General features: G+C 33.9%; 1 protein-coding gene across 1 annotated transcript; it reads right to left on the bottom strand.

Annotated features, from left to right (window-relative positions):
- Positions 1–16803: 16803 nt before the first annotated feature.
- Positions 16804–18108, bottom strand: LOC107902303 (cell number regulator 2). The gene is made up of 3 exons (XM_016828513.1): positions 18018–18108; positions 17235–17453; positions 16804–16892 (listed from the first exon to the last, which is right to left on the bottom strand). The coding sequence occupies exons 1-3, from the start codon at positions 18106–18108 to the stop codon at positions 16804–16806; spliced, it is 399 nt and encodes a 132-aa protein (XP_016684002.1).
- Positions 18109–20124: the final 2016 nt, after the last annotated feature.

Genomic DNA, 20124 nt, shown 5'->3' with positions numbered 1-20124 from the left:
CATAAGTCACTTATGTGAGAGTGAAGTGGGGTCGCTTCGAGAAAACTATTGAGGAATAGTTCTCTCAAACTCTTGCAAAACCAGGAGATGTTCATGACTATATGAACATAACCATGAGAACTAAAACCTTGCCAGGGAGGTAGTTGTGTGAGGTATATCATCATTTACACAAAAAACAAAACAGTCTAAGGACATCATGTCTACTAGTCAACTAGTAAAGTAAATATACTTTCATAAGGGAAGTTTCAAGGGTGGATACCTACATATCCTATGCAACTATCGATCATAGATTCTATCACCACATCGAGTTACTATTTTTTTCAATAAAACTATCAATTTTCATTCATGTGGGGGATTGTTGGAAAAATAATATTTATGGGAACTTTGAGGCATATTCTCAATCGGTAAAGATGGAGAGTTGAATCATAAAATTATGATTTCATATTCTACTCTATGAAACCTTTACAACTGTATATCATATGCTTAAAATGGTTGACTGATGAATGAGAAATTGATGTTCAAAGTAAGCTACATGTGAATACTTGTTAAGAAAAAGAAAAACGTAGATCTCACATTGGTTAAAGACCAAGTGTGAGATGTGTATATGTATGAGAACCCACTTGAAGGGTGATTGAATGACTAAACTTGGAACCTTGCCTCGCACGCAAGGGCGCAAGGGGGTGCAAGTCCAAACCCGTTGGGGTTGAGGCGCACCTACACGACGTAGGCGACGCGAAATGTCCAATTTGATCAGGCTCAAAATGGGCCTGTGAATATTTTAGCCCAACACGAAATTTATTTTTTTCCTCCGCAAATATATACAAAATCCTATATAAAAGGACATATATCCTGATCTTATTTTATTCTAATCAGCTTTATTTGATTTTAATCAAATTAATTTAATTACCCCTTTAATGCAGATTTTGTCTCCTTATACATGGATATTTCAAAAAATTCCTCCTCTTTGAATGCCTATAAAAGGATAAGGCTTCTTTTGAATTATTTCTCGAAAGTTTAACTCTCTCAAATTGACATTATTTTCTCTCAAAATTCTTCTTTTCCTTTCCATATTTTCCAACGTTTCGGTGATAGAAAAAGACAACGTTAGTTTGTTGATTGTTGTAAAGGTGCTACTGCTTTGATCATCGTGTTGTTGTATCCTGGGAGACAGTCAGCAAATGTTTCTCCAAGTACCGTAAGAGCAACCAAATCTGTCTTAAGGAAACTATGTAAAACATGCCTCAACATCTCGTAAAATCATTTCTTCTTTTTGATTTCTGATTTTTGTTACATTATTGATTGGTTTTTCATATCCGGTAATTTAAATATAAATTATTCAATTTATCTTATTTTATAAATATAATTTTTGGTCTACTTATATTTATAGTTTTTTTCGTTAACGTGTTTTATCATCAGTTAAGGCAACATCAACATTTATTTTAAGGAAATCTCTTGGTGGCAGCTTCCAATTGTAAGGAACATGGATTGGAAAGGATCAGTTGGCCAAGCATGAAGCATTGAGCTCACTCATGTATCGTCGAATGAAATTCACCACCACGTTAGTGTAATCAAATCTTCCTTTTAGCTCTCAATTTGTTCTAATTATTCCAAATTGTCCAAATTGTAACACACCACCTTCGAAATTCCATTGTACCAAGCTTTCGAAAGAAGATGATCATCCAATTAAAAAACAAGTCAGCTTCGACATCTTAGACTTTAAAAGAGAAGGCTAAGAGGTTCCAAAATTTAATTGATTCAGAACAAGAGCAGAACACATGCAAGATAGATTCCTCTTTAAACGAATGTGTTACTCATAGGTTGTTGTCACCCGCTCTCCAAAGCAGCAATTTGATTCTTGTTGTCACCTCTTGCCATATAAGTTGGTCATCTTAGTTATGCAAAGAAATTGAAAATCTAATAATAAAATTGAAATCATTTTTTGAAAACAATTTAGTAACTAAGTGATGGTCTCAAGTATTACTTGATTAAAGCATTAAGTGTTACACCTCACACCCGACCCGATTGTCGGGTTTGAGTTATGGAATTTCACGACCATTACTGGTGAAAATAACGTCACATAAACATCATATAATCATTTATACACGCAATTTTGAATAATACCCATTCTTATTATGTTACATTATTACTTGCAGGTCTTATATGACCTTACAAAAGGTCTTTTGCTAACTCAAAAATGGATAAGGACCAAATTAGGAAGTTTTCAAAGCTTTGGATCAACATTGCGACATCATGATCTCCACGTTAGGAAATCGTCCAATAGTGAGTCACATCACAACTTCTGACAACTCAACGTTGTGACGTTAGAGTCTCGAGGTCGTGATGTTGCCCTTGTTTTGGCTACTTAACACTTTGGTATCTATTCATTTTCTTTGAAACCAACATAAAAATGATTTCATTCAACCTTTCACAAGTATAATGTTATTAAACCATGCCAATCTAAACCAATTCAAGCATGAAAGCATCCAAATCAACCATTCAACATTGTACAATTCAACCATCCAACATTTGGCATATGCAATTCCATATCTACTATCCATATCCAAAACATATCATTTACATATTCAAACATGTTTCATTATGCAAATTTAAGGGCAAAGCAACTCAATAAACAATTGTTTCTATAAACACAACATAGCTGGGAGGAATTTTTACTGTTAGCTGAGTTTGCTTATAATAACAACTACCAAACGAGTATTAAAATGACTTCATATGAGGATTTATACGGGCATAAATATAGAGCTCTATTGTATTGGTCCGAGTCGAGTGAAATAAAAATCTCCAATACTGATCTGATTCATGAAATAGAGGATAAAGTTAGAGTTATTTGTGATAGTTTGAAAGTTGCCTTTGATCAATAGAAATCATATGCCGATTTGAAACAAAAAGATATTGAGTTTCAGGTTGGGGATGAAGTTTTCTTGAAATTTTTGCCTTGGAAAAAGGTGTTGCTATTTGGAAGAAAAGGGAAGCTCAGCCTGAGATTTATAGAGCCTTATGAAATTCTTGAGAGAATTGGACCTATAGCATATTGTCTGGTTTTACCACCAGAATTGGAAAAGATACATAATGTTTTCCACGTATTGATGTTACGTCATTATTGTTTAGATTTGTCACATGTGATATCTACTGATGAAATTGAGTTATAGCCGGATTTATCGTACAGTGAAGAACTGGCGAGAGTTTTAGCTTAAGAAGTAAAATAAATTCGTAACCAAATAGTGTCGTTAGTGAAACTTATGTGGCACCGACATGATATCCAGGAAGCTACACGGGAAATAAAGGAACCTATGCGAACTTAATTCCCTAATCTATTTACTAGTAAGAATTTCTAGGACGAAATTTCTTTTAGGGGAGAGTTGTAACAACCCATTTCCAGTGGTACTGGAAATGGCAGTTTTGGAACCCTATATTTCGGTAATTTAGTTAATAAGTACTAAACATTAAGGTTTGCATGTATATTATGGTAGAATGTTGAGTTTTGGCGCTTTAATTTTAGTTAACAAATACTAATTGAGGAAAAAGGATAAATCGTAAAAATGTTACAAGTTAATCGCTATAGATTTTTATTAGCGTAAGGATTTATTTAGTAATTAAATTAAAGTCTAAACATCAATTAGACCATTGCACATTTTAAAGGACGGTTGATGAGTGATTAAAATCATAAAACATTAGTTTATTATTAAAAAAATTAATTAATTAAAACATTCAGTAATAAAATATAAGAAAACCATAGAAGAAAGAGCACTTCTCATTTCTTCTTTATCTCATGAAAACAACATTTTTTTTCTTGAAGAATAATCAGTTTTAGGGCTTGAACTTCAAGTCTTCAATTTGGTAAGTTTTTCAAGCCCTTTTCTAGTAACTTTTATGTTCTTGGAATCCAAGGAGATTGATTTAACTAACCCATAGACTATTTTGCGAAAATTTTAAAGTTTTGAAAATATTTCACTGATGTTTTCTTGAAACTTTTGTGGCTATTTGGTTAGTTTTGAAGCTTAGATATGTTAATGAACTAGTTTGTAAAATAGAAGTTGCTAATTTTGAACTTAAGGGCTAAAATGCAATAAATTCAAAATGTACATGAAAATTTTGAAATTATGAGTTCTAAGGGAACGTAGGTGGATGGAATTGAGATCCATTTCAAAATCAAAACTCAAATTTGAAAGTTATAGTATTCTCGATTTTAGGGACTAAATTGAGATAAATGTTAAATTTTAAGAATTGTTGTATAGATGAAATTGAGCTATTATATGACTTCAATATGCTATTAAATGATAATTGGAGTAGCTAATTGAGTCAAATTATAATTTAGATAAAGAATTACAATAACCGGAGGACATACGTAGAAAAAGGAAATTGTAAACTAGTCATTGTTAACTAAATTGCTATGGTTTTGTCAGGTAAGTTCATACAATATAACTAAATTTCTATTGCTGATATGTTATACTTGATTATGAAATAGTGATTTCTTGGTGATTATGAATTTTGTTATAATTTGAGGTTAAATTCCAATGAGCTTATTAAAAGTCTCGTATACGAGATTACGGGTTAATGCTCGAAGGTTCTAAACTCTAACATGTATTGCAGACTCGAGAATACATGTACACTAAACCTTGATCAGCCATTTACCGTGTAGGTTTAACACGAATGGGTATGTAACACCCCGAAAATTTCTACAGTAAGATATTATCTTTAATACAGTAAAATAAGGAAATAAAGTGACAAGAAGAGGAAAATTGAGTTATGTCACTGCGAAGTAAATTATGGCATATTGATTCAAGAAAGGACTAAATTGTAAAAGTGAGAAAGTTTTGTGGCTCAAGAGTAAATACTAAAAATTTGAAGGATTAAAGTGTAAATATGAAAAAGTTGAAGGACTAATAGTGAAAATATTTTAAGGGTGGAATATCTAGAAACCAAGGAAAATTGATGAATAAGGACCAAATTGAATAGGTGAAGAATTATGAGGGACTAAATTGTAATTTTAACAAATTAAGTGATGACTCAAGAATGGAATTTTAAAAGATCACAAAGGGCAAAATGGTTAATTAGAAGAGAGAGAAATCTAGAAAGTAAGGGTGATGTTGGTGATATTTTATAGTTATTTAATTAAATAATTATTATTTATTTAATATTTTAATAAGATATTTATTATTATTTTATTATTTTATTTAGTATATATATATGTGTGTATGGAAAGAAAAAAAGGAGGAAATAGCACCATCATTTTCATGCATCTCACGTTAGAAAGAAAAGAGAAGAGTAAACTTTCATCTCTTTACAATTTAGTCCTTCCACCAAAAATTCACCCTTTTTTAACTAAAATCAAAAGAATTTTCATAGCTAACAAGAGAGAAAAATGTTAAGGAGACTAAGGGGAGTTGGAATATCAAGTTGGATTCAAGAAATAGAAGCTGGAGAAGAGAGAAAAATCAAGTTAAAGATTAAAATCAATGGGACAAGGTAAGAATTTTAATATTTCAATATATTTTAAGTAGAGTTTCTCATGTAAGGTAATATCAAAAGCATGAAAATGATGTTAAGGTAGAGTTTTCTTATATAAAGATCCATGTTCTTGATATATTAGTGAAGGGAAATGAGAGAAAATAATGGGACATATGGTAGAGAATGGAAATAAGAGTGTTATAAACTTGGTAATCAATATGTTACACTAAAGTAGTTTTGGACAGCAGCAATAGGCTAACTTTGAAAAATCACCAAAAATGGTAGAAATTGAATTAGAAGCTAAGTAAGATATGAAATTAAAGCTTATTGAGTCTGTTTTCATATAAAATAAATATAGAAAGTAAAGGAATTCTTTATTTTGAGGTATTTAATTTTGTGAGAATGGTTCAGAATGATTTCGAGATCCCCTATTCTGACTTGGAAAAATCATTAAAATTTATAAAAAAATAATTTTGGGACATAATTTATATGGTTAGATTCATTAATGAGTCTATTTTTATAATAAAGAAATTTTAACATCATTTTAATTCTTTTTGAAGAGATAATTAAACTTTAGTGAAGAGTGGTCAGAACTATCAAATAGCAAAACAGGGGAGAATTTAATGAATAAACTGTACTAATTGGATAAACCAAAAATTCTAAAAATTTTATTGTAAGAATAAATCTGAGTCTAGTTTCAGGTAAAATTAATGGATCTTAATTTGGAGTTCTGTAGCTCAAGATATAAATAATTTAGTGACTATGACTCAAATGGACAACTTTGAATATACATATAAGTAAATAGTGAAATTATAGATAATGCTACTTATAAGCATATTATATAAATTAAGGATGTGGAATGGAGAGGAGGAGGAGGAAAATATGTATGAATATTCAGCTAGCATAGCTAATTTGCATGTTTTAGGCTCAGGGACTAAATTGAATAAAAGTAAAACTTTATGGGTAAATTTGTAAAAAGTTAGAAATGACCAATTTGCATGAAGTGGATTATTTTATTATTTAAAATTGCAAAATTGAATAAAATTATTAATTTAGTTCAAGATCAAGGAAAAAACATGTTTTAATGAATAAATTGAAAAGTGTTGAAATTATGAAAAATTCTGATATTTTATAGAATACATGGGTTGTTATCAATTTGTATGAGAATAATGGCTAGAAATAAGGATTAAATTGCAAGAATTTTATTTTTAAATGCATGAAATATCGATATAATGAATTACCTGATTTATGTTTATGAAGAAATGGCAAGAGAATAATATTTATCATGATATGTCAATATGTGATTATCTTTGATACGTTGATACAAGGAAATTAAGTATATTGAGACGAGTAATAAATTCAAGTAAAACATTTCGAGAAAAATAAGTAGGTTTAAAGGACAATATGATTGATTTTAATTGGTTCCAAATATGAACGTTAGATGAAATAAAATATCTAATAAATAAATCAGTAACTCCGGTAATGCTCCGTAACCCTATTTCGATGACGGATTCGGGTTAGGGGCATTATAGGGTAACTAAAAAAAATTTTGTTTCATCTTATTAATCATCATGCCTAATTCCAAACCTTTAAATTACACTAAAATGTACAGTTCATGGTATCAACATTTTTCGACATCTTTTAGGCAATTTTCACAAAATTCACTAAAACATGAGGAATCATTAATGAAACATCAATGCAAGTTTAAAAACCTTCTAATCATGCTAAAACAAGTTGAAAAAACACTTTGAAGGCGTGTTTTGACTCGAAATCTCGAAATCCGCCATTAAGGTCTCGATTTTCAGTTTTTATTTAAAACATGTGATTTGGGGGCTAATAATTTAGTTTTAAGGACTAGATATCATGAAAAACTCATAGGAATTTGAAATGTTAGCTTTGACAGAAGATTAAATGAGTTTTGACATAAATCCAAAAAACCTACGTTTAGAGAAGATGATGAAATCTATTGAGTTTTTGGGTGTTTTTCTTGGCGATTTATGATGGTATCAACTTGGGATTGATAACAAATCAAAGTATTATGGTTTGGGAATCAAAACCAATTGAAAGATCAAGGGGAATGGCAAGGGGAAGCTCAAACTTGAAGGGGGAGGAAAATAACGTGAAAATTGTAGGCGAGGGTGATTTTTAGGTTCAATTTCAAAAACTGGTAAAACTGTAGCATAAATGCTTACTATTTTAACTATGTTGCAATTTAGTCCTTTTTTCTAAAATTAAGGGTTCCTAGACATCATTTTCAAAAATTGTTTTAACAGGTATAATGCCACAGTTGAATATAACTCCAGTTTACCATGCTACCAAATTTCAAGCACTCTAGAGCTAAAATTTCTAAAATACCCCTAAAACTCCTAGGCCCTATTTTGAGGTATTACAATGATAATTTGGCAGCTTGAGATTATGAAATGTAAAAGTGGACTCTATCACCACACATTGGATAAATGAATCTCCATCACACCAATGATTCAAAGAGTCTAACATGTCTCATAAATGTAGCATAAAACTAAACACTCTCCAACACATCAACATGTCCCGATGAATGGAGCTTAGCTCGACATTCCCTTATCTCTCTAATTTATCTCGGGGCTTTAATGCCCAGATCACAAACACAAGGGTGAGTACTCACAATCCTATGGCATGCCCAACTGTATCCAACGGTTTCAAGAGATCACAAAGCCAAAATATCCACAATTACACATTTTTAATTACTAATTTAATGCACATCATTTATGTTCATATTCATCAATTTACATCACAAACTTATACACAATGCATGTTTATCGAATTCACGTTTAATTGCACTTTAAGTTCAATAATGCTCATTGAGCAATCACATATCAGACAACATACGTGTGCATTAAAATCAGTTTATCACATCCAAATATTCACACACATTGCTTGTCATAATAGCCTCACATTCCACAACTCGACATACATTAGGAAAAATTTCACAACAAGGTAAAATGTATAAAGAAGGCTACACTTGAAACTTATGATATGGGCTTAGACTATTCTTAAGCTCCCAATTAACACTACAAATTGCGTATACCAGCAACAACTCCAGAATACTCACCGATCAAGTTTCCGCTTACTAGCCAGAAGCTCAAACAAGCTTTTCCTTGCCTTTAGACTTGCTTGTAGTGGCTCCTGACTGATCCGACAGTTTACACACATGAAAAAGACATTCCAAACTTATCAAAAATAACCTTGAACACAACCAAACAATAAGGAAATCACAATTCAAGCATCTTTTTTCTCACTACCGAAAATTAGCTAATTTTGCCGAAATTAAAGTTTCGACCTTCTAATCTTGTTTTTAACCCTATAATTTGATTTCAAACATCTTAAATATAATTTAATTTCATATCTAAACCATTACTTTTTCCTAAATCTGTGGTTCTAAAATTTCCAAAAGATTCAAGCTTTCAAGAACATATAAAAGGGGAAAATGTTTTATTCTTAAAAATTCGGTTATGAACTATCAAATTGAAGTGAAATACTTTCTAATTAGGTTAGAGCGAATAAAAAATAACTTTGAAAACATGGGTTTACTCAAGCTTATGTGATTCGTCATTTTTGAATCCAAGCTCATTTTAAAAACATCAAATCCAAATATAATTGTGTAAAACTCGATTAAATTAACAACACTCTTCATTTAATCCTAAAAAGTCAAAATACTACCTTGATTTGATGAAAACAATGATCTACAACTCTAATTTGAGTTTGAACAGAAGAAAAATAATTACAGATTTGGGGAAGAAAACACTATTTTCGTTTGAAATTGAGGGTTATTTTGGTGTTTGGAAGGTTATAAATATTAAGGAATGGATCAATTTTGAAGAAACTCTTTGATTTTAGGTTTTGGAAAATTTTTGAATGATTTGGGGTTTTGAAAAGAAAGGGAAGACGGTGGGTGTTCTCCTTACAGGAGATTAATTTAAAAAATTGGGCAATTTCCTTTTTGGTCACTCTCTATTTCTTCCCTATCCCAATTAGGTCCTAGTTCAATTAAAATCTTTTTTTTTCAAATTAGACCTCAAAATTAAATTTCGTTTTAAGCTAGTTAATAAAATAAAAACATGATTATGTTACTCTAATAATTTAATTACTCATTTACAACCCTAATTTACTATATCTGACACAAACCTTCATTTTAAAAACCTGATTCTCCTATCCCGATTTTCGGGATGTGACAATACTTTTATTTATTGATAATTATGAATAAATTTTATTTAAAATTATTTTTTTTGTTTGATTTTATATTATTTTACAAATTCAAATTTGAATTTTTTTGGATTAAGATATCCCACATGTTATTATTGAAAATGTTAAATTTGGGTTTTTTGCGTATCACTATGAAACTTTTAATTTGTTTAATTTGTTTGGATTGTTATTCAATTATTTTGGCTAAGTTACATTTATTTATTATTTATAATTTTTTATTTAATTTTTTTTATTTTATACATTATTTCACAGATTCAGATTCAATTTTTTGCGAATTTAGATATCCACATATGATTGAAAATGTTAAATTTGAATTTTTTTTACGGATTTGAATATCCGACAAATAATGAAATTTAATTTAGATTTCGATTTGGATTTGTAATTTGCGAATAATTTATGAATTCATATTTTTAGTTGTATTTGCGGATTTAGATAATCCAAAAATTACAGATTTCCAACTCGCTATCATTCTAAGTATTTTTGTTGTTATGTGAAGGTGTTGACTCGTTTTTTGGTGCGTGATTTTTTGTGAAAGAGTGCCAAGGAATTTTGGTGTGTTTTTTTAGAGTGTTTGAGCCTATGATGTGGCGTTTGTAGATGGGTATTGGTCTTGTTTTGACATTTGTTTTAGTAACTTTTTGGTTAGTATCCTTTTTGGACTTAACAAAATTATATTTCGGTTGAGAAACAAAAAAGCAATTGAAAGAGGAAAGTAACAACAACAACACACGAGAATTGGTTATGTATTTGTCTAGAAAATAATCTATGAATCGATAGTACAAGTAGTATATTAAGTTTCGTCACTCATCAAACTATAACCTTACTCTTATACATTAAATTAAAATCATTCTTCTACTAAATTTTTCCTCTTAAAAACTTAGTTCAAAACAAGCTCCTATAATGAAAGAAATTGTGTTGTTATTAACTCATACATAATACCAATAACAAGTCTTCAATATATATGCTTTTGTAGACTTGTAATCTTTTAACTAATGTGATCAAAATATGTGTTGAAAAGTCAATTAAGGGGGTGTTGAAAAGTCAAAAATAGGAGGTGCAATTGGCACCGAAAGAAAAAGTGATAGGCAAGTTGTTTAAAGTTGAATGGGATAATTGCAATTTTGGTCCCTAATTTTTTAGGCCATTTGCAAGTTGGTCCCTGAACCTCAACTATAAATAGGCCTAATCATTTTTCATTTCAACCATCCCAACCAATCTTTCTCTCTTAGTTTTCTCTCTTCTCCCATTTGAGAATTCTTAAGGAATTCTATTTGTTTGTAATATTTTGGAGATAGTAAAGTTATCATCTGGTGTTAGTGCCCGAGGACATAGGTATAATTTACCGAACCTCGTTAAAACTCTTGTGTTTTTTCTTGTCCTATTTTTCTTTCAATATTTAAGGGTATAATAGTAGTATTTAATTGTGCTATTAAATTACGATAGAAGGGATATTTTGACTAAGGAAAGACTTGGTACTTAAGAGATCCTTGTGATCCACCTCTCTTTCTTGGGAATTGAACTTTGTGTGATTTTTTAGTACAATAATTTACATGCTTCCGACCCTATTGGAACAACAAGTGGTATCAGAGCTAAAGGTTAATCGTAGTATGCTCTGTGGTTGCAGTTTAAACTGATCTTCCACATCAGAAAAGATTTCCTTAGGTATATTGAAAGATTATGGAGAAAACGGTCAGTGTAGGAGCTTCAACATCGTCCATGTGGACAAGACCGACAATTGCAAATGCAAGATTGGCCGTGGAGATCTTTGATAGCACAGGCCATTTTGGTATGTGGCAAAGTGAGGTTCTAGATGCCCTTTTTCAGCAAGGTCTAGACATTGCCATTGATGAAGAGAAACCAGATGATGTACAGGAGAAAAATTGGAAGGCGATCAATCGGTTGGCATGTGGCACAATTCAATCATGCCTTTCTCGAGAGCAGAGGTATGCTTTTTCAAAGGAGACTTCTGCAAATAAGTTGTGGGTGGCACTTGAAGAAAATTTTTTGAAGAAAAACAGTCAAAATAAGCTCCACTTGAAGAAAAAACTGTCTCGCTTCACTTACGCCCCAAGTACCACAATGAATGATCACATCACCAAATTTAATCAGTTAGTCACTGATTTGCTAAATATGGATGAGACATTCAAAGATGAAGATTTGGCTTTGATGCTGTTGGGGTCACTTCCTGAGGAGTTTGAGTTCCTAGAAACTACTCTACTTCATGGCATGAGTGATATATCTCTAAGCGAAGTCTGTGCGGCCTTATACAGTTATGAACAGAGAAAGAAGGACAACCAGAAAAACTCAATCAGAGATACAGAAGCTTTAGTAGTCCGAGGTCGTTCATACACTCGAAAGAAAACTCAGAAGGGGAGATCAAAGTCAAAGTCCAGACTTGGGAAAGATGAAGAATAAGGGAAAAGCTGCTGTAGATGCTTGTGTTGTAAAGCATGATACCAGTGACTCTGAACTATCACTGGTTGCATCATCATCGTCGTTCCATTCAGATGAGTGGATATTGGATTCGGGTTGTACCTATCATATATCCCCTAACCGGGAGTGGTTCTCTGATTTAGTTGAGCTAAATGGAGGAGTTGTTTATATGGGTAATGACAATGCCTGTAAAACAATTGAGATAGGTTCAATCCAATTAAAAAATCAAGATGGATCAACTAGAGTTCTGACTGATGTTCGGTACGTGCCCAGTTTGAAGAAAAATCTCATCTCATTGGGAGCCTTGAAATCCAATGGTTCAGTTGTTACTATGAGAGATGGGGTTTTGAAAGTGACATCTGTCGAACTTGTGATATTGAAGGGCATCAGGAAAAATAACTTGTATTACTACCAAGGTAGTACAATTATTGGAGCAGTCGCTGCAGCTTCCGGTAACAAAGAATTGGACTCAATGCAGTTGTGGCATATGAAGTTGGGACATGCCAGCGAAAAATCCTTACAAATTTTGGCAAAGCAAGGATTGTTGAAATGTGCAAAGGCTTGCAAATTAAAATTTTACGAGCATTGTGTTCTAGGAAAGCAAAAGAGAGTGAAATTCGGCACTGCTATCCATAATACAAAAGGTATTTTGGAATATGTTCACTCAGATGTGTGGGGGCCTTCCAAAACACCTTCGTTGGAAGGAAAACACTACTTTGTTACTTTTGTTGATGACTTTTCCAGAAGAGTTTGGGTGTATACCATGAGAATTAAGGATGAAGTGCTTGGAGTTTTTCTTAAATGGAAAAATATGATCGAAAACCAGACTGGCAAGAAAATCAAGCGACTTAGGACGGACAATGGAGGGGAATATAGAAGTGATCCGTTCTTCGATGTGTGCCAAGAGTATGGTATTATTCGACACTTCACAGTTAGGGATACACCACAGCAGAATGGAGTGGCAGAGCGTATGAATCGAACATTGCTAGAGAAAGTTCAATGTATGTTGTCCAATGCTGGGTTGGGCAAGCAATTTTGGGCTAAGGCTGTGACATACGCTGGTCATCTTGTTAATCATTAGCCATCATCTACATTAGAAAGAAAAACTCCTATGGAGGTATGGTCTGGAAAACCGGCTACAGATTATGATTCCTTACATGTGTTTGGATCCACTGCATATTACCATGTGAAGGAGTCAAAATTAGATCTGAGGGCAAAGAAAGCTCTCTTTATGGGAATCACTTCTGGAGTGAAGGGATTTCGTCTTTGGTGCTTAGACACAAAGAAAATGATCTGTAGCAGAGATGTTACCTTTGATGAATTTGCCACATTGAAAAAGGTAGCAAATGAAGATATTCAGATAAGCGATACTCCACAGCAGGTGGAGTATACTCCAAAACAGGTGGAGTTTGAACAGATGGGGATTTGCCCAGTTCATAAGTCTAATTCTCCAGCCACAATGGAGGAATTAGAGGTTGAAGAGGTTCTGACCCAAGAACCATTAAGTACACCAGAACCAGTTGCAGTTGCAAGGCCACGGAGAGAAATTCGTAGACCTGCTTGATTTACTGATATGGTGGCCTACGCCCTTCCCGTTGTTGATGATGATATTCCTGTCACTTATCAAGAAGCAATCCAAAGCTTAGAAAGTAACAAATGGAAAAGCGCCATGGATGAAGAAATGCAGTTTCTCCGGAAGAACAATACTTGGGAGTTGGCGCAATTACCGAAAGGTAAAAGGGCAATCGGATGCAAATGGGTATTCGCAAAGAAAGATGGATCTCCTAGCAAGAAAGATGTTCGCTACAATGCAAGATTGGTAGCTAAAGGCTACACTCAGAAAGAGGGAATTGACTACAATGATGTATTTTCCCCTGTTGTGAAGCATTCCTCCATTAGAATTTTGTTAGCCTTGGTAGCACAGTTGAATTTGGAGCTAGCTCAACTTGATGTTAAGACGGCTTTCTTGCATGGTGAGTTAGAAGAGGAGATCTATATGACTCAGCCGAAGGATACACAGATGCTGGTGGTAGAAATTGGGTTTGTAAGCTAAACAAATCGCTATATGGATTGAAGCAATCCCCGAGGCAGTGGTACAAGCGATTTGATAGCTTTATAAGAAGACAGAAGTACACAAGAAGCAAATATGACAATTGTGTGTATTTGCAGAAGCTGCATGACGGATCTTTCATTTATCTACTATTGTATGTTGATGATATGTTAATTGCTTCGAAGAGCCAAAAAGAGATAGATAAACTGAAGGCTCAGTTGAATCAAGAGTTCGAGATGAAAGATCTAGGTGAAGCCAAGAAGATTCTCGGCATGGAGATAAGTAGAGATAGACAGAGAGGCAAGCTTTGTTTGAATCAGAAGCAATATCTGAAAAAGGTATTACAATGTTTTGGTGTAAATGAAAACACAAAACATGTAAGTACCCCACTTGCTTCTCATTTGAAACTTAGTGCTCAATTATCTCCAAAAACTGAAGAAGAAAGAGAATATATGGCAAAAGTCTCATATGCTAATGCAGTTGGGAGTTTGATGTATGCGATGGTGTGTACGCGGCCTGACATTTCACAAGTTGTTGGAGTTGTGAGCAAGTATATGCATGATCCTGGAAAAGGACATTGGCAAGCTGTGAAATGGATTCTACGGTATCTTCGAAAAACCATAAATGTTGGTTTAATTTTTGAACAGGATGAAGCACTTGGTCAGTTTGTAGTTGGATATGTTGATTCCGACTTTGCTGGTGATTTAGATAAACGTCGTTCAACTACGGGGTATCTGTTTACTCTTGCGAAAGCCCCAGTGAGTTAGAAGTCTACCTTACAGTCTACAGTAGCAGTGTCTACTACAGAGGCAGAATATATGGCAGTTACAGAAGCTGTTAAGGAGGCTATTTGGCTTAATGGATTGTTGAAAGACTTGGGAGTTGTTCAAAGTCACATTAGTTTATATTGTGACAGTTAGAGCGCTATTCATTTAGCGAAAAATCAAGTCTATCATTCAAGAACCAAGCATATCGACGTAAGATATCACTTTGTGCGGGAAGTCTTTGAAAAAGGAAAAATTCTACTTCAGAAGATTCTGACAGCAGATAATCCCGCAGATATAATGACCAAGGTGGTAACAACAATCAAGTTTAATCATTGTTTGAACTTGATTAACATCCTGAGAATTTGAGCACCTTTAGGTGTATGGTGCTCGAGAGCGCATTTGGAGGCACTACAAAAGATAGCTTTATCGAATATGGGGAGTTGAAGGAAGTGTGTGAAGCTGTGATTATCCTAATCAAATCTTCAAGGTGGAGATTGTTGAAAAGTCAATTAAGGGGGTGTTGAAAAGTCAAAAATGGGAGGTGCAATTGGCACCGAAAGAAAAAGTGATAGGCAAGTTGTTTAAAGTTTAATGGGATAATTGCAATTTTGGTCCCTAATTTTTTAGGCTATTTGCAAGTTGGTCCCTGAACCTCAACTATAAATAGGCCTAATCATTTTTCATTTCAACCATCCCAACCAATCTTTCTCTCTTAGTTTTCTCTCTTCTCCCATTTGAGAATTCTTAAGGAATTCTATTTGTTTGTAATATTTTGGAGATAATAAAGTTATCATCTGGTGTTAGTGCCCGAGGACATAGGTATAATTTACTGAACCTCGTTAAAACTCTTGTGTTTTTTCTTGTCCTATTTTTCTTTCAATATTTGAGGGTATAATAGTAATATTCAATTGTGCTATTAAATTACGATAGAAGGGATATTCTGACTAAGGAAAGACTTGGTACTTAAGAGATCCTTGTGATCCACCTCTCTTTCCTGGGAATTGAACTTTGTGTAATTTTTTAGTATAATAATTTACACGCTTCCGACCCTATTGGAACAACAATATGCATCTAGGATTTCACTCTAATTGATCTTTGATAAGATATAAAAAAAGGAAGAGATGTTTAACGCTTGAACTTGTATAAAAACGATATATCTTCAAATATAGCAAGTGGATAATAGAACTCTTGAAAAGCATCCTCAATTTTTCAAATGTTTCAGTCTCAAAAATATGAAATTGTTTAATCAAGAATTTTAACAAAAACATTCTGAAATTTTGGCAAATTGCACTGGATCTATAGTGTAAAGAATAGCTAGGTCATATTGTAATTTATAGCAACGAATATTATAATATAGATTAAATATTTAATGCTACGTAGGAGTATTATTTTTTACACATATTTTATTATATAAGTTAGTAATAAACTAATTTAATTGATAATATGTAGCCGCTCTTATGACTTATTTTTAATAAAGAGATTATTCTTTATTTTATATTTAACTATTGTAATACATATATAATAAATAAATTTTTTACTCCAAGAAAGCATAAATATATAATTAAATATATTTTTTATAGAATTTCTAAATTACTCATAATTCCTTCCATTTTAAATCAAAAGATATTATATATGTGTGTAAGGGCAATCAAATTTATATCTTTGTTACTAACTATCTTAAAAATATATATTAATACTCTAATGACTAGGGTTAATATAATTTTCTTTTCCCAACTAGCAACAGCTTCACATTTATAATCATCAAAATTACAAATGAAGTAAATTACGTTGTTCCATTCCAATCCCTTTAGATGACAATATGAGGGATCGTCAAAACCGTCATCCTTTTTATCTTCTCATGCCGGTTTCCGTCTCTGCAGGAGCCATTGGCATTGGCACCCCCAAAATTTTCTGCCTCTCCCAGTTTCCATGCCATCCTACATATTCCCAAAAAAATAAAATGAAAAAGCTTTTTGGTCATAAAAATCTTAAATTATAGGTTTGTTTTAGTTGGACCCTCGAAACATTAAATATTACTAGAGCTGAGTGATTAGAGACAATATAAACTATACGACATGGACTCAAATCCATGCGCATAATTCACCTTCTTAGGTGCCTATTAGCTCTTTAGACACATAAATTCTCGATAAAATTGAATGACTAAAATCCGGTTAAATACAATATCTACCAAGTAGAGGGTAAGATTTGCGTCACCGGTTTGTTTCTTTAACTAAAAAAAAACTTGAGAACAAAAGCATAAAGTCGTCAAATGTGTATACCAAGGGAAACATCAAAGCCACGGTTTTTGAGCTCGCGGTATTCTTGACACAAGGCGCAAGCCTCGCACCAAAAATGAAGGTAGCAATCCCTGCAAGGGCTCTCTTCCAAGATGTATTGACTCCTCAGTCTAGCTCGATAGGTGTAAGAGTAAATGCGATTGGAAATACACACCGTCAAAATACTAAACAATACGAAGAATGCCCCACTTGCTCTGCAAGCTGCACCACCCCAGACATATGTTTATGTTAATCCATTATAAATTTTGGACGACACAAGTAAAGAATCTATGCACACGTTGTTCTCCTCGTGAAAGAAACTTACAGATTGATCCTTGGCTGACGATGTCAGCAATATGCCCAAAGGTAATGCAAGGACACCAACATGTGAGGCAATGTTGGTGCAAGAGGCAGCAGCAGCAAGCTTCAGCAGAATGCTTGTTTAGCAAGTCTCGTGACTTGTAGGAGAAACAAAGCAGAAAACTCAAATGGATTTTTAAGCAAAACTAAAAATGGAGAGCATATGGATGAAAACTTGTTGAATTCATTCATATTTTTTTCAAAATGGCCCAAAGCCAATACATAAACAAGTTTACAATCTTGACAAAACAGTAGGTTGACCTAAACTTCACCTACTACCACTAATACACATGGTAACTTGTGCTAATTAGCTTGAACAAATAAACAAAGCTGATTTATCAGCTCAATCAACATCAAAATTACATCAAGCATAAACCTAACATAGTTATAAAGCAACTAAGTTACATTACACTAACTTAAAATTACAAAATGAAACATAAACAGCTTGCTGACTAGGTAAACCAGCAGCTTCTGCATGTAGTGCCTTTGACAGTCTTGGTTGCTGCATGCTGACCATAACTTCAATACTCCTCCTTGGTTAGCATGTTGCAAACTCCCATATTAGCTCTCAGGTGTTGAAACTTGGAAACACTTAGAGCTTTTGTTAAAATATCAGCAATTTGCTCTTCAGAACTGCAATGTATCAGCTTAACAACATGAGCTTGTTCCATTTCTCGAACTGCATGAAGTTTGATGTTGAAGTGCTTGGTCCTTCCATGAAAAACAGGATTCTTTGCAATAGCAACTGCTGATTGGTTGTCACACATTATCTCAGTTGCTTCCTTTTGCTCATGATTGATATCTTTCAAAATTTTTCTAAGCCATATGGCTTGATTGACTGCTGCAGCAGCAGCCACATATTCTGCTTCTGCAGTCGACTGAGCCACTACTCCCTGCTTCTTTGAGCTCCAGCAAATCATAGCAGAGCCTATGTTGAATGCATAACCTGTAGTGCTCTTCATGTCATCCAAGGAACCAGCCCAATCACTGTCACAATATCCAACTAGCTTCAAGTTCTCAGCCTTGGTAAACTGCATTCCATAGGACAAAGTTCCTTTGATGTATCTTAGAACCCTTTTTGCAGCTCTAAAATGACTTTCATTTGAACAATGCATAAACCTCGAGAGTAGACTCACAGCATACATTATATCAGGTCTAGTAGCAGTCAAATATAACAAACATCCAACTAGACTTCGATAGGTTGTTTCACAAACCTTTTCATGCTTGTCTTGGCTCGAGAGTTTTTCTCCAACAGCAACTGGTGTGCTGGTTGCTTTGCAATTCTCCATTGAGAATTTGTTGAGAACCTTCATAGCAAAGGTCTTTTGACTTAGCCAAATCCCATTCTTAGCTTGGTTTACTTCCATGCCTAAGAAGTAAGACATCAATCCCAAGTCTGACATTTCAAAGTGCTGTTGCATTTTGACTTTAAAGCTGCTTAGCATCTCATGATCTCCTCCTGTCACCAGTAGGTCATCGACATATATTGAGACAATGAGCTGAGTTTCAGCACTAGTTGATTTAACATACAGAGTTGGCTCGCTAAGACTTCTTTCAAATCCTTGACTGGTCAGATAGCCATCTATTCTGCTATACCAGGCCCTTGGAGCCTGTTTCAAGCCATACAAGGCTTTGTTGAGCTTGTACACCATTTCTTCCTTGCCAGACACCTTGAAACCTTGAGGTTGCTCCACATAAATCTCCTCTTCAAGGAATCCATTCAGAAATGCTGATTTTACATCAAGTTGGTGTATCAGCCACTGTTTTTGTGCTGCTAAGGCAACTAGCAGTCTGATAGTGTCTAGCCTGGCCACTGGTGCAAAGGTTTCCAGGTAGTCTGACCCATACCTTTGACTGAAACCTTTCACAACCAATCTAGCCTTTAACTTGTTTAGGCTACCATCAGCATTGTTCTTTACTCGATAAACCCATTTGACACCAATAATCTTCCTGTTTGTTGGTTTATCAACCAGACTCCAGGTCTGATTCTTTTCAATCATTCTGATTTCTTCAATCATTGCTTGCTTCCAGTCCTCCTGGTTTTCTGCTTCTTCAAAGCAACTTGGTTCAACAGTAGCCACTTGTGCTCTTTCATAAACATCAGCCAGTGATCGAGTGCCTCTGATTGGAACATCATCTACATCCATTTCAGGTGTGTTTTCATCATTTTCAACTTGGTCCACTGCGAGATCTTCAGCCACTGCCTCTGGTTCAGCCTTCTCCCAATTCCAGTGTCCTTTTTCATTGAAAACAACATCCCTGCTAACCAATATCTTGTTTGTAGCAGGTTCTAGGATTCTGTAGCCCTTCTTAACCAAGCTATAGCCGATCAGGATCCCTGCTTGAGCTCTTTTATCTAGCTTGCTTCTCTTCTCAGCTGGAACTTGTGTGTAGCACAGACAACCAAAGGTTCTGAGATGAGCCAGTGATGGCTTAAACCTAAACCAGGCTTCAAATGGAGTCTTTTCAGCCAGAGCCTTGGTTGGGAGCCTGTTTTGGAGATAGACTGCTGTGTTAACAGCTTCAGCCCACA

This window comes from Gossypium hirsutum, chromosome A01, assembly GCF_007990345.1.
Source record: "Gossypium hirsutum isolate 1008001.06 chromosome A01, Gossypium_hirsutum_v2.1, whole genome shotgun sequence".
NCBI lineage: Eukaryota > Viridiplantae > Streptophyta > Magnoliopsida > Malvales > Malvaceae > Gossypium > Gossypium hirsutum.
The sequence above is the reverse complement of the archived record's forward strand: the minus strand, read 5'-3'. Positions and strand labels throughout refer to the sequence as shown.